The sequence below is a fragment of the Gymnoscopelus microlampas genome (genome assembly GCF_963454915.1).
Source record: "Gymnoscopelus microlampas genome assembly, chromosome: 19".
NCBI classification, from domain to species: Eukaryota; Metazoa; Chordata; class Actinopteri; order Myctophiformes; family Myctophidae; genus Gymnoscopelus; species Gymnoscopelus microlampas.
Genome location: NC_139956.1, coordinates 9254114 through 9271522, shown reverse-complemented (window position 1 = coordinate 9271522; position 17409 = coordinate 9254114). Strand labels below are relative to the sequence as shown.

General features: G+C 41.6%; 1 protein-coding gene across 1 annotated transcript; it reads left to right on the top strand.

Moving 5' to 3' along the window:
• Positions 1-376: 376 nt before the first annotated feature.
• Positions 377-14635, top strand: LOC311034364 (L-amino-acid oxidase-like; the record flags this gene model as incomplete). Its single annotated transcript, XM_084042245.1, has 13 exons — positions 377-455; positions 8076-8150; positions 8496-8701; positions 8851-8963; positions 9100-9301; positions 10054-10122; positions 10366-10453; positions 10545-10593; positions 10808-10947; positions 11109-11254; positions 11632-11729; positions 12098-12244; positions 14317-14635. The coding sequence occupies 13 exons, from the start codon at positions 377-379 to the stop codon at positions 14633-14635; spliced, it is 1731 nt and encodes a 576-aa protein (XP_083898371.1).
• Between the last annotated feature and the right edge of the window lie 2774 nt (positions 14636-17409).

The window sequence follows — 17409 nt, the reverse complement described above, 5'->3', positions numbered from 1 at the left end:
AGTGGTGAAGGGTGCCAAGTTTGCTTAAAGATGATAGCTTTACGCTCATGACTTCTAAACAACTATGTGATGCCAAATGAAAACAAAACACCATGAAAAACCCCTGCACATTATTTGGATGTTTGGTAAAGGTGCAGTCGAAACTAAACAGACACGTACATATCTATTCTACAAGTCAAGTGAAATAAATGCAGAGACCTTGCAATTTGCACTGGGCCAATAACACAATGTCCCACAGACCGCAGTCCAAGATGTTGAAACTTGCAGCCATTTAACACACAATGTCCGACACTTTGACACTTACAAAAGACACATGTATTAATGATCACAATAAGAAATAGCTAGGCTCTTTCTACTGTGGCCACACATCAGCACCATGGACAGCGACAGGAGGGCCTGCGGTGAGAGAAAAGACAGGAGGGCCTGCGGTGAGAGAAAAGACAGGAGGGCCTGCGGTGAGAGAAAAAGAAGAGAAAAGGTTAGGGTTAGGGTTACTATTCTGAGGAAACCAAAAGGGGGTCAGCGACCTTTTTGACATGAAGTGCCATGTTTTGATTTTCTTGATAGTCATTGTGCCACATCAACATTAGGTTCAATTATGACCACATCAAAATGAAACAGATTTTGATTGTCCATAAATAAAACAAACTTTTTTCTCTTCTAAGTATTTTCTTTAACATCAGGACATTGTAATGATCATTAGATCATGATCATTACTGTAAAAGAAAAATCCTCTCTCACACTTATGCCAACCAATGTGCCTACCCTATAAGACAGTGCAGACACAGTAGATTTCTTCCTTCCAGTGCTTCTGCAGATTGATCTGAGATATTCTCGAATCCCATAAAACTCTGTGATGTTAACTCAGATGGCGATATCATTTTAATCTTTGCGAACTGTGATTTACAGTATATCTGAAAATGTGATCGACCTTATTTAAATAGTAGTGTCCATTGTAACTGAATAAACCTCGGCTTCCTCTTGCGTACTTTCTGTGATAATAATGATAATAATTATATGATTAAATAATTAACTTTGTTTATTTTATCATGCAACTCTTGCATTACAATGGGCTTATATCGAGCCAACATCTCCATTAGCCAGAATTACAAGAAGAAAATGTCAGAGTGACATTCTTTTTAACACCTGACGCTTGTGGCTGGCTGTCAAACTGGGCATCCATCATCCGGTATGGTTGTTTTTTATCCACTGTACGGTTGTTTTTCCAGGTACCAAATACCTTGCATGCCGCCTGATGAGCAATGATTGATGTTTCTTTATTTTCCCAGACAGCCCTGCTGGAGAAATATGAGTTTGTTAGAATGAGGAAGTAATCACTAATCAGTGATCAGTGAGGTGATGATGGAACCAAGTTTGGACATAGATGACAGCTTTACACTCATGACTTCTATGTGTGACAACAACCATGTGATGTCAAGAGAAAAACTCTTTATCACGTTATTTGGGTGTTTGGTCATATTGTCAGGGAGCCAGACCCACCTCTCAGGATGTTTTCTGCTACTTTTTTTCACTGTTATTTCCTATCAGCCTCTTTACCTTGGGGCCATTACAAGTTCATAAAGAACACCCCCAACTCAGGGCCATTTGGTCTCAGGAGCCCCCAAACCCCTTCTTTATTGCATAATTATGTTTGTGGCGAAACAAGTATAATATTTGGCATGGAGTATCCTGACACAGGGGGAAAAAATATATATCACAAATGGTTTGTGACAAAGGCATGGATAAGGGTTTGCGATGGTTGAATAAAATATTATATAAGATCAGATTTTTTGCGATATTCCTAATTTGCCAGATGGCTGATTCTGTGATATTAGAAAAGTGCTTATGTAACGCTCGGAATTCAAACCTGGGTCTCCCGTGTGGAAAGCCAACATCTTAACCGCTAAGCCAAGGGAATATCCCTATCGCTCGGTGGAGATATTAGACCTTCAGGCCACCAGGCTGAGGTAGTGAACCACTCTGTTACACTTAGAAAAATCTAGGTCTGAATCAAATAGAACTCCCAGATTTGTGCATTTGACCCCTGCATTTTACGGGGCTATGCTGTATGTGCATTAGACTCCATTATGTGCATCTATATGTGCAAATCTCCATATATGTGCATTTGACATGGTTTCTGTTGTGTCTGACATCAGTGCATGTTGATCTCCATAAACTGCATATGCATTTGACTCCATATATGTGCATTTGACTCCATATAGTATGTACATTTGAGTGTTGTGTCTGACATCAGTGCATGTTTGCGTGTTAATCTCCATAAACTGTATGTGCATTTGACCCCATATATGTACATTTCACGGGGGGCCCCAAATAATGTATTGATCCCAGGCTACTTGCCAGGCTGCGTAAACACTGGAGAATCAGACTCTATTTATGATCTTATGATTTTTAACTTTTCTTTTCTTTTCCTCAAATGTATATATGTTATGTATTTTGGCTATTATTTGTATATGTACTATGGACCCCCTGAAATAAAGCTTGTATTGAATTGTTAAGTTGGGCATCCATCCACTGTAGGCCTATGGTGTTTTTCCAGGTATCAAATACCTCACATGCCGCCTGGTGCAATGATTGATGTTTCTTTATTTTGCCAGACAGCCCCGGAGAAATATGAGTTGTTTAGAATGAGGAAGTAAGCAGTCAGCAAACCAGTGAGGTGATGATGGAGCCAAGTTTGGACATAGATGACAGCTTTATGGTGCGTTCACACGGGCAGATTAAAAGATACAAAGATACAAAAATACACTGCATCTTTGTCGCTGTGTTGCTTTGTATCTGTGTTGCTCAGCGCGGTCGCTGACGTCATCAAACGTGCAGACATCGGAGCTACAGTTGTAGCTTTGTATCCTTTGTATCTGGAAGTTGAACCCAGCTCAACTTGAATGTGTAGCTTTGTATCTTTGTCGATGCAAATATTGCAAATATTAAAGTACTACAAGTGTAGTCATACAAGTATGAAATGTGGCATGTATCCTAAAAATAGGGGGAAGTAGCAAAATAAGATTCTTGCCGCCAATGCTGGCTGCCATTCTGTTTTACAAAATCACCCTCAACACCCAGAAACACATACTGTCCACTTGACACATTCTCATCAAAGATGACTATTTTCCAACCCTGTATGATGATTATCACTGCTGCACTAATACAAAATTCCCACATTCATATGCTTGCATTTTAGCCCAAGATGACCTTTATATCTTGACAATTACACTTTACGCTGTTGTGTCTGACAGTGCATGTAGAAAATCTAATCTCCATAGTAGTTTGGTTTATGTTGTGTCTGACATCAACACATGTTGATCTCCATATCTCTCCTGTCAGGTAGAAACTGTCCAAAATATTAACTTTTCAGGGGGAAAAAAAACATGTTTTTAAACAACAATAACTCATAACTAAACTATCTATCCTAATAATGTGTCAGCCTGGGCCAACCACAAACATGTTTAGAATGTTGGTGGAATATAATTAGTCTCTGCCAGTGCTCCTGATGTCAAGAGTGTGTGGTTTGGTTGTGAGGGGGGAAATAATCAAGCGTACAGGAATGATAAACCAAACGCCAATCAAACACACCCTTTCCAAGCACGGCTGTTTTGTTGCAGTCTATTTACTGCTGATATTGTACTGTATCCGGTAATGTTATTCTGTAACGTTAATACATGTGTTTTCTAGTTGGACATGCGTTTGTGGCAGATAGGTTATGGGCTTTTCACATCAGTTGCTTCCCGTTCCGGCCCTGCCCTTTCTTGTTTTTAAAATTACAATGTTTGTTTTAGAATCACTGAACAGCAGGGGTCATCAACATGTCTGTACACGGACAAACATGTCCGTGGCAAGACATGCCTATGTCCGTTTATTATTTTGAAAAGAAAATCTAGATATAGCTATATATTTTCTTCATTATAATGTAGAAACATATAAAAATGTGTTTAACTTTGGTGATTCGTAAAGTAACATGATCATAACATGAGTTGCAGGAGAATCTTAGTAGGCCTATTGCACATGGTACCTGTACACACAATTGCATCAGGTGAAGACAACAAGACAGCTAAAGGAAATGATTGCTAATAGCTGCCTCAATTCTGTGAAAATAGCAAAATGTGCTTTACAAAAAGGTAATATACCAGAATCACATAGGCCTAGCCCTAAATATATAATAATGGACTCCTGATGTGCCATGTTGTCTATTCTATTCCACAGCGCTACACATTTTAAAAGAAGCCACTTATCAAATCTCTTTCTGTCATGTCTGAATGTCAGACAATAAATATGAAATACATATCCCCCACCTAGCTACAGTATAAGCTATAGCTGAGGATGTAAGATGAGTTATTTATTTTATTTGTTTAGTTTCATGCAATACGTCTTGTCAACCACTAGGTGTCCTACCTGACCACATGATCGAGATTTCTCAATAGAAAAGCAGGGAGACAAACTAGAACCACCTTTATATTAAACAAACTCTACAATACAGAATGACATTAATGCCAAACGTCACATAGGTCCCTTCCTTGAGTCACACATAGCCCCGTTTGGAACCTCACTATCCACAATAGCTCCGATCGAGATGAGGTCCCGCATCATCGGGTCCCGGCAGAGGTTGCGCCAATCAAAATTGTAGCCGAATTGGGAGCAGTAGCCTACTGACACCTGTGGTCGGGCGTGGATCTAAATAGACCAAATACAACCACCCCAATTGTATAAGGTATATAGTATCAGCATACTGCCATAGCCCAAATATTGGACAATTTGGACAAAATAAAATGTTATTCACTGAAAAAGTTACATAATAAAGCTTTAATGTCCTGAGTTTGACTTTAGAGATGTTTTATCTGACTGGAAACCACTTCCATTTCATACTATCAACCTGAATATTGACTTAAAATTTTGCTTAGCACTTATAATGCAGATTAAGCTTGGAACTTGGATAGAAACAACATATTTGTGTCCAAGAAAGTTGTTCACATACCTGTAATATGACCTTGGTTTAACACATGACTAACACTGAACTTTAACAACAAACAGCAGCCGTCAGCACATACACACACACCTCTAGATAGAAGATAAGGTGGTAAATGACACAGTGATATGTGTGTGTGTGTGTGTGTGTGTGTGTGTGTGTGTGTGTGTGTGTGTGTGTGTGTGTGTGTGTGTGTGTGTGTGTGTGTGTGTGTGCGTGTGCGTGTGCGTGCGCGTGCGTGTGCGCGTGTGTGTGTGTGTGCGCGCGCGCGCGTGCGTGAGTGAGCGTGCATGCGTGCGTGCGTGTGTGTGTGTGTGTGTGAGACAGACAGAGAGAGTGCTTGTATTACCGTACTTGTGAGGGCCAAATATGTATTAGAATTTGAGAAATAGAGTGATGTGATGACACTGACTGTGGTTCTCACAAGAGAAATGGTGTTTTATGATATGAAAAACGATTCTTAGAATTAGGCTTATGTGACGGTGGCCAGGCTGTCACATGTAACTTTGCCACTTCTTTTCAGAATGCTGACCTTTTCCAATAAGTAATTTATCATCCACATTTAAGCTCACAACAATAAAATATAGAGTGCACAATAAAGTGCGGGGTGCGTAATTATTGTGAGGATAATAATGGTGATTCTACTGCAAGACTACGCCACCCTTTTATTTAAGAGGTAGGGTCCTCTATAACAATGTCTTAGGCTATTCACAGGTTCAGTTTTGCCCAGGTAAGAACAACGCTTTGCAACATCCCACAAGAGAATTGGACGGACACAGGTTTGTATAAAAAGGTAACGGATTTTATTAAGCTAAAACATTGGCATCTATAAGCCTTAAAACTGAAAAACATAAACACAATATAACACTACACTAAAACCCTCAACCTCCTAATGCGCCCACTAACTAACTAAAATACAGGAATACAGACAATCACAAAATACTTAAAACAAACAGGGCTTGTGCAACCTATAGCAAATAAATAATGAATTTAGCGTTAAAGTGCCAACTATTACTGAAGCAGTAAAGTGCCAAGTGCCAATTCAAATGCTATATCATATACTCATCACGGTTCAATGCAAAAGGTGGGAATGTCCTTGTATGGGGTTTAACTGGAGCGGGGGTTTAGGCCAAGAATCACTGTCTCTTCTTGTCTTCGTGCGTATTGCCTGCAATCATAGAAACTAGAACCAGTTCATCTGTTCAGGTATATTTCACATATGGGGTTTAGGACCGTGGGTTTGTAAAAGTAACGTTGCATAGAAGAACACTTACTCGCAAGCCAGACAGGTGTCTGGCTATGAGTGTATGAAGCGCGCAACGTTATCGCCAACTGGACCTCTCCTCCGTTCCTGGGTTCGTCTGTCTGTCCTCCCCGTCTCTGCTGCTACTGCGCCGTCTGCTCACCGTCCGCTGCTGGTGCCTTGGTACGTGCCGCGATCGCTGTATTCTCCACCTCTGCTCCGTGGTATGTCTGCTCCTCCTGTGCACAACCGTCCCTTCTGGCTGTCACTTCCACACTGCCCCTGTGTGCCTGTCTCTCTGCTGTTCGAATGGCCCGCGCCTACTTTTGTATTTGTGGCGGCCACACCCTACTCCGCCCTCATTTGCTCTGCCACCAGCGTGACCTGGGGACATTGGCCGTCTGGAGTCACAAGGTCAATGTCACGCAGCCTATAGGGGAGTCCAATGTCAAGTGGCTCGGGGACCGGGGGGAAATACATTGTCAACCATAAAACATGCAGTGCAGAAATACATTTAAGAGAATGATGTTTTTAAGTGCATAATACAGGTTTTTCATCATCAATAAAAAATGTTACAAAATGGTTTCACCCCCTGCTTTGACCCTGTCACACTTACACAATTAGGGAAAGTTTGGGGTTAGTGTTAGGATTTGGCATTTAGAGGTTATAGGTTTAGGGGTTAGGGCTGGACTTTTCACACACCAAAAAAAAAAAGATCTACAAACTCCAATACTTCGTAGTTAAAAATGGCAAACAACACAAAATGGCATTCATGAAATCCTAAAATGTTGATGTCCTCACAAGTGAAGTAATACAAACTTGCGTGTGTGTGTGTGTGTGTGTGTGTGTGTGTGTGTGTGTGTGTGTGTGTGTGTGTGTGTGTGTGTGTGTGTGTGTGTGTGTGTGTGTGTGTGTGTGTGTGTGTGTGCGTGCGTGCGTGCGTGCGTGCGTGCGTGCGTGTGTGTGTGTTCTCCTCATATTTGATCAGCGCTTTGCTATAGAAAACGGTGCCCATCTGGCGGTGTGACAACATGTGTCTAAAGTATAAAAAGCTGAACATGCACCAGTCACTGCCCTGACATTACAGGACCCTGCCAGCAACTAATCCAACCCGGTGAGTTCACCACATCTCTCACATTCTGTTAGATCAGTCATCAGTGGCTCTCAAAGTGTTGGTCTGGGGGTCTCAGGGGGTCCCCAGCTATTCAAAAAATATATAATGTCAACATCTGTTTAACCACTGTAACCCTACAGTGTATTTTGAGATATTTTTGCCAAAATCTTTTATGTGGGTCCCTGGCACAAAATATTTCTAGATGGGGTTCCGTGGCCAAATACATATTAATTTGGGGGTCCTTGATGTGAAAAAGTTTGAGAACCACTGTGTTAGATATAAAAGAAAAGAAAAGAAAAGAAAAGAAAAGAAAAGAAAAGAAAAGAAAAGAAAAGAAAAGAAAAGAAAAGAAAAGAAAAGAAAAGAAAAGAAAAGAAAAGAAAAGAAAAGAAAAGAAAAGAAAAGAAAAGAAATAATAAAAAAGTGTATTGCTACAATTTGCCACAAAACCTGTGGATAGACAGTCATTGTGGGCTTACATAAGCAATAAGTTGAATTTAGGTCTGATAATGATGTAGGCCTAACTGTGCATGTTCACATTTAATTGTGTATATTTTATATTATTTCAGACCATTTTCTGAAGCATATTTTTATTCTTTACTTTTTCACATTTTGTAAAAGAAATGTAAAGGAAAAAAAGACAATATCACATTGAGGTGCCCAGACTTCTCAGGACGCACAGTATGTACAAATGACAAAGAAGGCTAGTGTTCATTCTGACTTGACTTGTGTCCAGACAGTGTCCATCTTGGCCACCATGCAGACCTTCACCCTGTCAGTGATTCTGTGCTCTGTGCTGGCGTTGGGCACCACAGGTAACGTACAGCGTTATTTAAATTAGACATTTAAAAATAAATGTGACTTTTTTTTCTTTCTTTTTTTTAGGACATATCAATTGATATTAACTGTAAAACTGTAAAAATAAAAATAAAAAAAAAGATATCCAATGGTATTGAAAATGTCAATATCGATGTTGTTTAAACAGATGCTAGATTCATTGTTTACCTGGTACACTACAGGTTCAATACAGATTGTTAATTTGATACTACACTGTCTAATACACTGTCCCTCTGCATTTGATGTATGTGATTACCGTGCTCATTTTCGCTCTGGATAAGAGCGTCTGCTAAATGTCTCAATTGTAAATTTAGACATTTCAGTGTCCCTGCCCCACCACCAACACCAACCGTCCCACCCCCCTGCTGAGAACCTGGCCGACTGTCTGAGAGATGAGGACTACCAGGAGCTGCTGGACATCGTGGAGAAGGGGCTTCCCCGTGCAGAGCAGCCCAAACACATAGCCATAGTGGGGGGAGGAATATCTGCCCTGAATGCTGCTCTGCTGCTGGAGAATGCTGGACACACGGTACAGCATACCCAGCACTACTACTACTACTGCTTAATACTGCAACTTCTGCTTAATATTACAACTTCTTCAATACTACTGTTTAATATTACAACTACTTCTTTATACTACTGCTTAATACTTAATACTTCTTGTTACCATGGTAACAGGTGACCATCGTGGAGGCCAGTGATCGTGTTGGAGGAAGGATCCACACCTACAGGAATGAAGAGGAAGGATGGTATGTGGAGCTGGGAGCCATGAGGATCCCCAACTTCCACAGGTGAGTCTGTCTGTCTGTCTGTCTGTCTGTCTGTCTGTCTGTCTGTCTGTCTGTCTGTCTGTCCTACCTCCCTTCCACCCTTCCTCCATCCATCCATCCGCCCTCACAAATATCTCTCTCTCTCTCTCTCTCTCAGGATTCTGCTCACCTACATGGAGAAGTTGGGTGTTCCGCGTAATGAGTTCATCATGGAGGACATGAACACGTTCTACCTGGTGAACAACGTGCTTCATAAGACCTACTCTGTGCAGGCCAACCCAGACATCCTGCACTACAACCTGACTAGAGATGAGATGGGGAAGACTCCATCTCAGCTCCTCAAGGATGCCATCAGGAAGGTTATTATTATCATTATTTTTATAATCATTATATTATCATTATTGGTTGTTAATTAAGGTTCGACAGTTAAGGCCAGCTGTGCTAGTATTTACAGTTTGAAACTTTTTTGCTTTTTTGTTAAATTAGTTGTGACATTGTAATGTCATTCAAATGTTTGTTATCAGGGTGTCCTTGAAAAAGAGAGCTTGCTCTCAATGGGTTTCCCTGAATAAATAAAGGAGAAAAAAAAGAAAAGAAAGAAACTGTTTATGTTGCATATCGTTGCTGCCGGGCAGAATGTGTTTTTCCCCCCGTAATGCCCTACTTCATCATATAAGACTGTCGCACAAAGTAGACAGTCTTGTATGAGCTTGTATACCGGCAGCCATTTTCACGAATAAAAACAAATAAAAATAAGGTTTTGGACACCTGACAGCGACAATATTCTCCATATTGTAAAGCAACAGCAGTGGAAACCTTTCTTCTTCTTTACTTCATAAAAAAAGAGTGGGCAGTTCACTCTCCTTTTTAAGACATTTCAGGGGAGAAAACTATGTTGACTTATGTACATAAATGCCATGAATTTTATTTAAACAGGTGGGTGGTCCGGCCCGGTTTGATGTTTACCTTGTGTCCTTGCGACTGTGTAGCGCTTACTTGTTTTATTTCTCTCTTACTCTGGATAAGAGCGTCTGTTAAATGCGGGAACTGTAGTAGATTGTACAGAATGGAAAAGTTGATGTTTGTCATTATTATAATGTTCTGTCGTCAGATTGACCATGAGGTGCAGAACTACGGTTGTAACGCCATGTTCAAGAAGTTTGATCAATATTCTGCCAAGGTAAACACATGCTCAACATCGTTCTTTGAATTCATTTCATGACACCACTGCAAATATATGAACAGAAACACATAGACACTCTTAACCACTTTCACGTTAAAAAATGGTCAAAACTATAGCAGACATAGCAGATCCACAGTACAACGTGTCCCATCACGAGAAAAGTTGAAATATGGATATACAAGGCTTCTGCCTGACGGCAACAATACACAGCTTGCATCAACACATGTCTGTCTGTGACAGGAGTACATGGTGGAACAGGGACATCTCAGCGCTGGAGCCATCAAGATGATTGGAGATCTGCTAGATGAGAGCTGCATCTTCTACCAGGGTACGACCAACACATACACACAGACAGACAGACACACACACAGACAGACAGAAGGAGTGAGACCCATCATGTTTGTATTTTTTTCCCACAGCTCTGACAGAGACACTGTACATCCAGAGTGACATTAACGACTTCACCAAGTAAGTTTACATTTTTCTTTCATGATTATGATTTATGATTTTACATGCTGTAATATATGGCTTTTTATGATTATTGTTATGTTATGTTTTTAAAGTGGACTCATGGTAGATTATCCAAGGGGCTAAAAGAGATCCAAATATGAATCAAATCACTGATCTATTCTACATAGTCTATTGTTCTGACCTTTGAACTCTGTGTGTTTCAAACTTTCAGGTACTATGAAGTGACAGGAGGCACTGACCTCATCGTGAAGGCCTTCCTCAGTGTCCTGGACGCCACCATCCTCCTCAACTCCAAGGTCAAGAAAATCACCCAATCAGACGAGGGCGTCATCGTGTCCTACCAGGAAACAGGTAAACACAGCTGCTGATTGGTCGACTTTGGTCACTGTCGTTTGTCACAAAATAGTTAGTTCTACATCACTGCTCCACGCAAAGATTCTCGAAAACATCACCTGACTTTACCCATTTTCATTTGAAATTTCAAATGCTCTATACGATATTTCCCTGTGCAGGTGAAAGCAGACTGACTGAGTTGAAAGCAGACTATGTGTTGGTGACAGCCACCGCCAAGGCAACCCACCTCATGGAGTTCCAGCCTTCTCTGTCCCTGAAGAAGAGCTACGCCCTGAGGATGGTGCACTATGACAGCTCCACCAAGGTGCTCACATCTCACTGTCACATATCTATACATACAAGGACCCTAACGGGTCCATTTGGTTCCATTTGTACACTCTCAGAGTTAAATTAACATTGATTTTACAGTATAAATTGGGGTCCCAGAGATGGAGATGCCATTAAATGGGGGTCCGTAGCCTAATACATGTCAAACTGGGGGTCCTAGAAAAGAAAATGGTTGAGAATCACTGCTAGAGAGCCGTACAAATCTTCTCTTATGGGGGTCCGTGGCTTGTCTTTTCAAATGGGGGTCCGCGGGCTGATAAGTGTCAATTTGGGGGTCCTTGACATGTAGAAGTTTGAGAACCACTGATCTGAGGTATGAAAATAATACGGTAGTCATTCATTGATTGATTGCAGGTTGTCCTCACCTTCAGTGAGAAGTTCTGGGAGAAGGACGGCATTAAGGGAGGAAAGAGCATCACAGACCTGCCTGCCAGGTTCATCTACTACCCAAGGTTATTTTTGTTTTTACATTTTTCATTAGTTGACTTTTTTTCTTCTTTGTGGCTTTGCTAGTTTAGTTTAGTTTTTTAATAGTTTTGCTGTTAGTATCAGTTTTATTTATTGCATTATTCATTGAAAATAGCCGATCTACAAGCTCACAACACGCCACGATGCGACACATTGTGAGCAGATATAGCAGATCTACAAGCTCGTAGCGTGGCACTCGGTGCCGCGCTATGAGCTTGTATATCTGCTATTTTTGAATAGCCCAAAGTGTAATATAATGCTTTTTAGCTCAAATCTAAAAAATGACACAGTTGCAGGTCTTAATGGGTTAATGGGTTAACTAATATGCCTGCTACTGTACTACCCCATGCAGCCACAACTTCAAGAACAAGGACATAGGTGTGCTGCTGGCCTCCTACACCTGGTCTGACGACGCTACCATCTTCCAGGGCATGAGTGACGAGGATCTGAAGGAGGCCATCCTGGCTGACCTGGTGAAGATCCACGGCGAGCACATCAGGTCATTTAACACTTGGGATTGGCCCCGGCCCCCGATAACTTGTTATCCTTATCACAGAGAGTCCACATCCAATATTAGACTCTTTGTCTTGTGTTTTTCTATTCTACTGTACTATTTTCATGGATTATATAGTTGCCAGTCGAAGAAAAAGGAAATGTCCGCACACACACGATAGGTTGCTCTCCCGTCTTTTCTTTATTATTTTAACCAAACAACGTTTCTGTGAGGGACCCGGGTGTTTCTGGACCCATTTGCAGGAACTCAGAACTCAAAGTAAAGCAGGAAACCAAGGAGGACAGTTGAGGAAGACTTTACTTAAAGGAGTAGTTCAACCAAAAAATGACTTATTTTATATCAATAACACACCCCATGAAGCATTGAGTTCATGGAGTTTTTTTTTTGTTTTTATCGCTTTCCTCAACCAATAATTTGATAACCGGTGGTCTCTCCGGTAGGAAACAAAGAGTCTCCTTTGTGTTTCCTACCGGATACATTAGCATCTTTATTATTATCAAATTATTGGCCCAGGAATGTGACAAAAACTAAAAAATCTCCATGAATTCAATGCTTCATGGGGTGTGTAATTGATAGAAAATAAGTAATGTTATGGGTGAACTATTCCTTTAACTTAAACAAGGTTAACGAAAGCAGACACTGAAAACATACACAACAGCTCAACACTCTGAAACCCAGGAGAAGCAAACAACTGTACAATGAACCAGCACAGAATGCGGTCACAGACATTTTTAAATAGTCTCTGGGGCTCGTTAGCCAACTTGGCAAGGCTGACACCCACAGGTGAGTCCACTCTAGGCAATCAGAGTCCAAAGAGGAGAGGGGAGGGGCTGGGGAGCTCAGGAGGAAGACACACTGGGCAAAGTCACCACAGGGTAAGGGCTCTCTGCCCTTGCCCTGTGGTGACTTTGCAGACAGGGCAGGGGCAGAGGCAGGCAGCGCAGGGGCAGATTGTGACAGTTTCGCCCATGCAGGGCTTCATCATCAACTTGATGAGGCCCTGCATGATGAAGCCCTGCACGATGAAGCCGTGCATGGGCGAAACATTGTTGTTTGGTTAAAATAATAAAGAAAAGGCGGTACAGTGTGTGGACATTTCCTTTTTCTTCACTTGATTAGTTTTTTGGGTCACCGTGTTTATAGAAACAGTAGGGACGAGCATATCCTACATTTTTTAAATGTATTTTTAGTTTTATAGTTGTCAGTCGCCACAACTTGATTTCAGTCATTTGTAAAAGATTAAAGAGTATTCAGTAGCAAACCCTAATGTTTGATATTTCATAAAAGGTTAAAGCCTCAATCTGCCTCAACTGGTTGGCTGTATGTAAAACAGGAAGGACATAGGTTTAGAATGATAATACCCAAACATAATAATTCTCACATATTATGTTAATTGTTTAGGAGACACGGCACTATACTCCTTTCCCAATGTTTCACAAATCAAAAGAGATTTGTTTTTTGCTTTAATCCAATGGTGTAAAGTAACAAAGTACATGTACTCAAGTACTGTACGTAGCACAATTTTGAGGTATTTTTACTTTACTGGAGTATTTTCAATTTTCTGTACTTTTACTTCTACTCCATTACATCTCCATTACAGGCAAATAATGTACTTTTACTCCACTACAATTCTTTGAAAACTTGAGTTACTAGTTACTTTGTAGATTTTGATTATTATTACAAAACATACATTAACTGCTTCAGCTCTATATACATTTTGGCCATTTGAAAATAGCCGATCTGCAAGCTCACAATGTGTCGCAATGCGACACATTGTGGGCTTATAGATCTGCTATTTTCTAAAGATGTTTACACATTTGAAAACTTCTTTCTGCACGATGAGTACTTTCGGCTTTTGGCACTTTAAGCACATTTTGATACCAATATGTGTGTACTTTTACTCAAGTCAATTTTGAATTCCGGACTTTCACATGTAACAGAGTAGTTCTGCATTGCAGTATTGATACTTTTACTCAAGTAAAAAAATGTGAGTACTTTTTCCACCCCTGCTTTAATCCCTGTATGTTCTATATTCACTGTACCGTGTCATCGATCAGGTCCCTGTGCACCGGGGTGCTGGTGAAGAAGTGGGGTGTGGACCCCTACAGCCTGGGAGCGTTCGCCTTCTTCACCCCCTACCAGCACATCGACTACGCCAAGGAGCTGTTCGCCAGCGAGGGCCGCGTGCACTTCGCCGGGGAGCACACCGCGCTGCCCCACGCCTGGATCGAGACCTCCATGAAGTCTGCCATCAGGGCCTCCAAGAACATCAACCACCAGGCCAAGGAGGAGGAGAAGAGAGCCCAGGAGAGGAGGAGGAGACACAGGATGGAGGAGGAGCAGCAGGGAGGAGAGGAGGCGCACAGGATGGTGTAGGATGACATCACTGTATTCATTGAACCACTTCAGCCCTACATATGCCGTTAACAGAACACACATGTACTGTAAACTGTTAATCTGTTAAATGTTTAACAGAACATACAGTAATGTGCTGTAAAAATTACTGTAACACCCAAAACATGCCTTTTGGAACAATAAACCATTGTTCCTCCCTTCTCATTTACTGTCTTGAGTTTAGAGGTCAAAGGTCATTGCTTTACCAACATCACTATTAGGGGTAACATTTTAGGTTGTGTGTGGATAAAAAGCTTCCCTCTTTATTTTACGGTGTGTGGATAAAACATCTTCCCTCTTCCGTTCCATCTGCTGCTGTTTCAAACATAACAGCAACCTGTAGCCTGGATTGTGACCCGTCAGTCACATCTATACTCACCCTATACTATCCTAGTATATCATTGCTGTCGGGCAGAAACCTTGTATCTCCATATCGCACCTTTTTATGTATTTTTGTAAATGAATGCCATACTCTGTATTATCAAGAGCTTGCTTGACAGATGCAGTTAGGCAGGGACTATGACGTTCGCGGACAACATTGTGATATTTAGTGAGAGATGGGAACATGTTGGGACCAGCCATGCTGTATGGCTTGGAAACGGTGGCACTGCCGAAAAGACAGGAGGTGGAGCTGTAGGTGTCATTAGGTCATTGCATTAGGAGTGACAAGGAGTGACTAGATCAGAAATGACTACATTAGAGGCTCAGCCCAGGTTAGAAGGTTTGTGGACAAAACAAGAGGGGTGAGGTTCAGATGGTTTGGACATGTGCAGAGGAGGGACGAGGGTTTCATTGGGAGAAGGATGCTGAAGATGGAGCTGAGGAGAAGAGGAAGGCCAAAGAGGTAATTTGCCAACACAACCCAATGGCTTTGCGGATTGGCCAAACTTCACTTGACATTTTTGCCACTGTACCAATAAATATGTTAGCGTGCACTATAGTGCTCCAGTCTTCACGGAGAAACTGGTCATTCCTTTTGAGTTCTAATGCCAAGTCAGAACAAGTTGTATCAGGAGCAGACAGCCGACGTAGTCCCCCCACCCGGAGCAAGCATTTTATGTAGCTATACAGTGGCGATTAAAAACTCCCCTTAACCGGAAGAAGAGCTGGTGTCAGAAATGTTTTGCTGGACGGTGCATCTGAATGGAGAGAATAAGAAAAACAGCCATGCTGCTGTGACAGTGGCACACAAAGTGTACTGCTTTTATGGGGTTATGGGGGTTATGGATGTCAATCTGATTGATGTGGATGTTTTCAACACAGTGTCTTTACGCTGGATGAAGTTGACCCCAACAGGAAGAGGAGAACGCCACATGCCCAACATCCACTCAGCTGTGCTAATAGCAAATGTTGTCTACATCTGGTGGGGTGTTACGTACAGAGGGGGGTACCGCAACGTGCTTTATGCATTGGATGTTGACACCCATAGATGGTTCAATCCCAAGGTTTCTGGGACCTTTCCAGAGGCGAGGTGGTGCCACTCAGCCTGTGTCCTGGGGAAGGTCATATATATTCATGGAGGATACAAACATCTGACTGGACTCACTAATGACATCTACAAGTTAGACTCCACCACAATGGCCTGGTCTGTAATTTACCCCAGAGGCACTCCAGCACCTGCTTCGTCAGGTCACTCTGCCACCATCATCGGGAAAAATATGTTTGTATTTGGGGGCCATGGGCACATGAGAGTGTATGACACAGAGACCAACTTCTGGCTGAGCACACCCTCTGCACAGGTTGTTCCAGCAGGACGCTGGTGTCATTCAGCCTTTGCTTACAATGGAGAGCTGTACATATTTGGTGGCACCAACTTGAACCGGAAATTAAATGATCTGTGGAAATTCAATACAGCGACTTTCTCCTGGAAGAAAGTTGAGCCCAAGAGGAAAGGCCCATATCCAATGTATAATATGTGCTGTTGCATGGTGGGAGATCGCATCATCCTCTTTGGAGGAAATACTTCATCAGGTGATTCAGTGTACGACCTGTACATCTTAGACTTGTGTCCTAGTCTGAAGACTTTATGCAAGCTAGCAGTTATTCAGTACGGTCTGAAGCAGTCAGGACTACCACACAACATTAGGTGGGAACTGGCAGCCATGACTGCCAAAAGCAACGGAAATGTGCTCACTGCCAGTAAGGCCACTAGAGATCTGTTCCAGTTGATGTTGAAGATGACGCTGTGTCTGGTCAAGTTTCTCCTTACCTTTCTCCTTACCTAGTCTTTAGTGTTGCAAGGTGTGGAATCATTTCTTTATACATTGGTAGTTAAAGCCTTACTGTTTGTATTATCATGTGTACCAGGTGTAAGAAGCTGTCTTGTGACAAACATTGACGTGTGGATGCTGTTCATCCTTGGCCTTATATGTTCTGACCAGCGTTGGGGTAATGCGTTACAAAGTAACGTGTTAGAATATTCAGATAGCCCTTTTTGCGTTACAAACAAGGGGCTAGAATCTGTCTTGTAAATTGAGGTTATATAGGAAGTGTTACAGTTCATATGAATGGCCTGTAGTCTCACTGTTTCACCCCTGCTGGTTGCAGAAGCAATTAGGCTCTATTCAAGCGGATAGGTTTTTGGCTGAACTTTACACTTGACTTTATTACCTTAATAAACATTGTCATAAATACTATAGCTTCCATTCGCTAGTTTAAAGTCTTCTTTCAATCACCATGATATGCATTTTGGTAAATTATGGTCCCATTTCTTTTAATTAGATAAAGTAGGGAGTGTTTATAGGGTTTCTACTGGT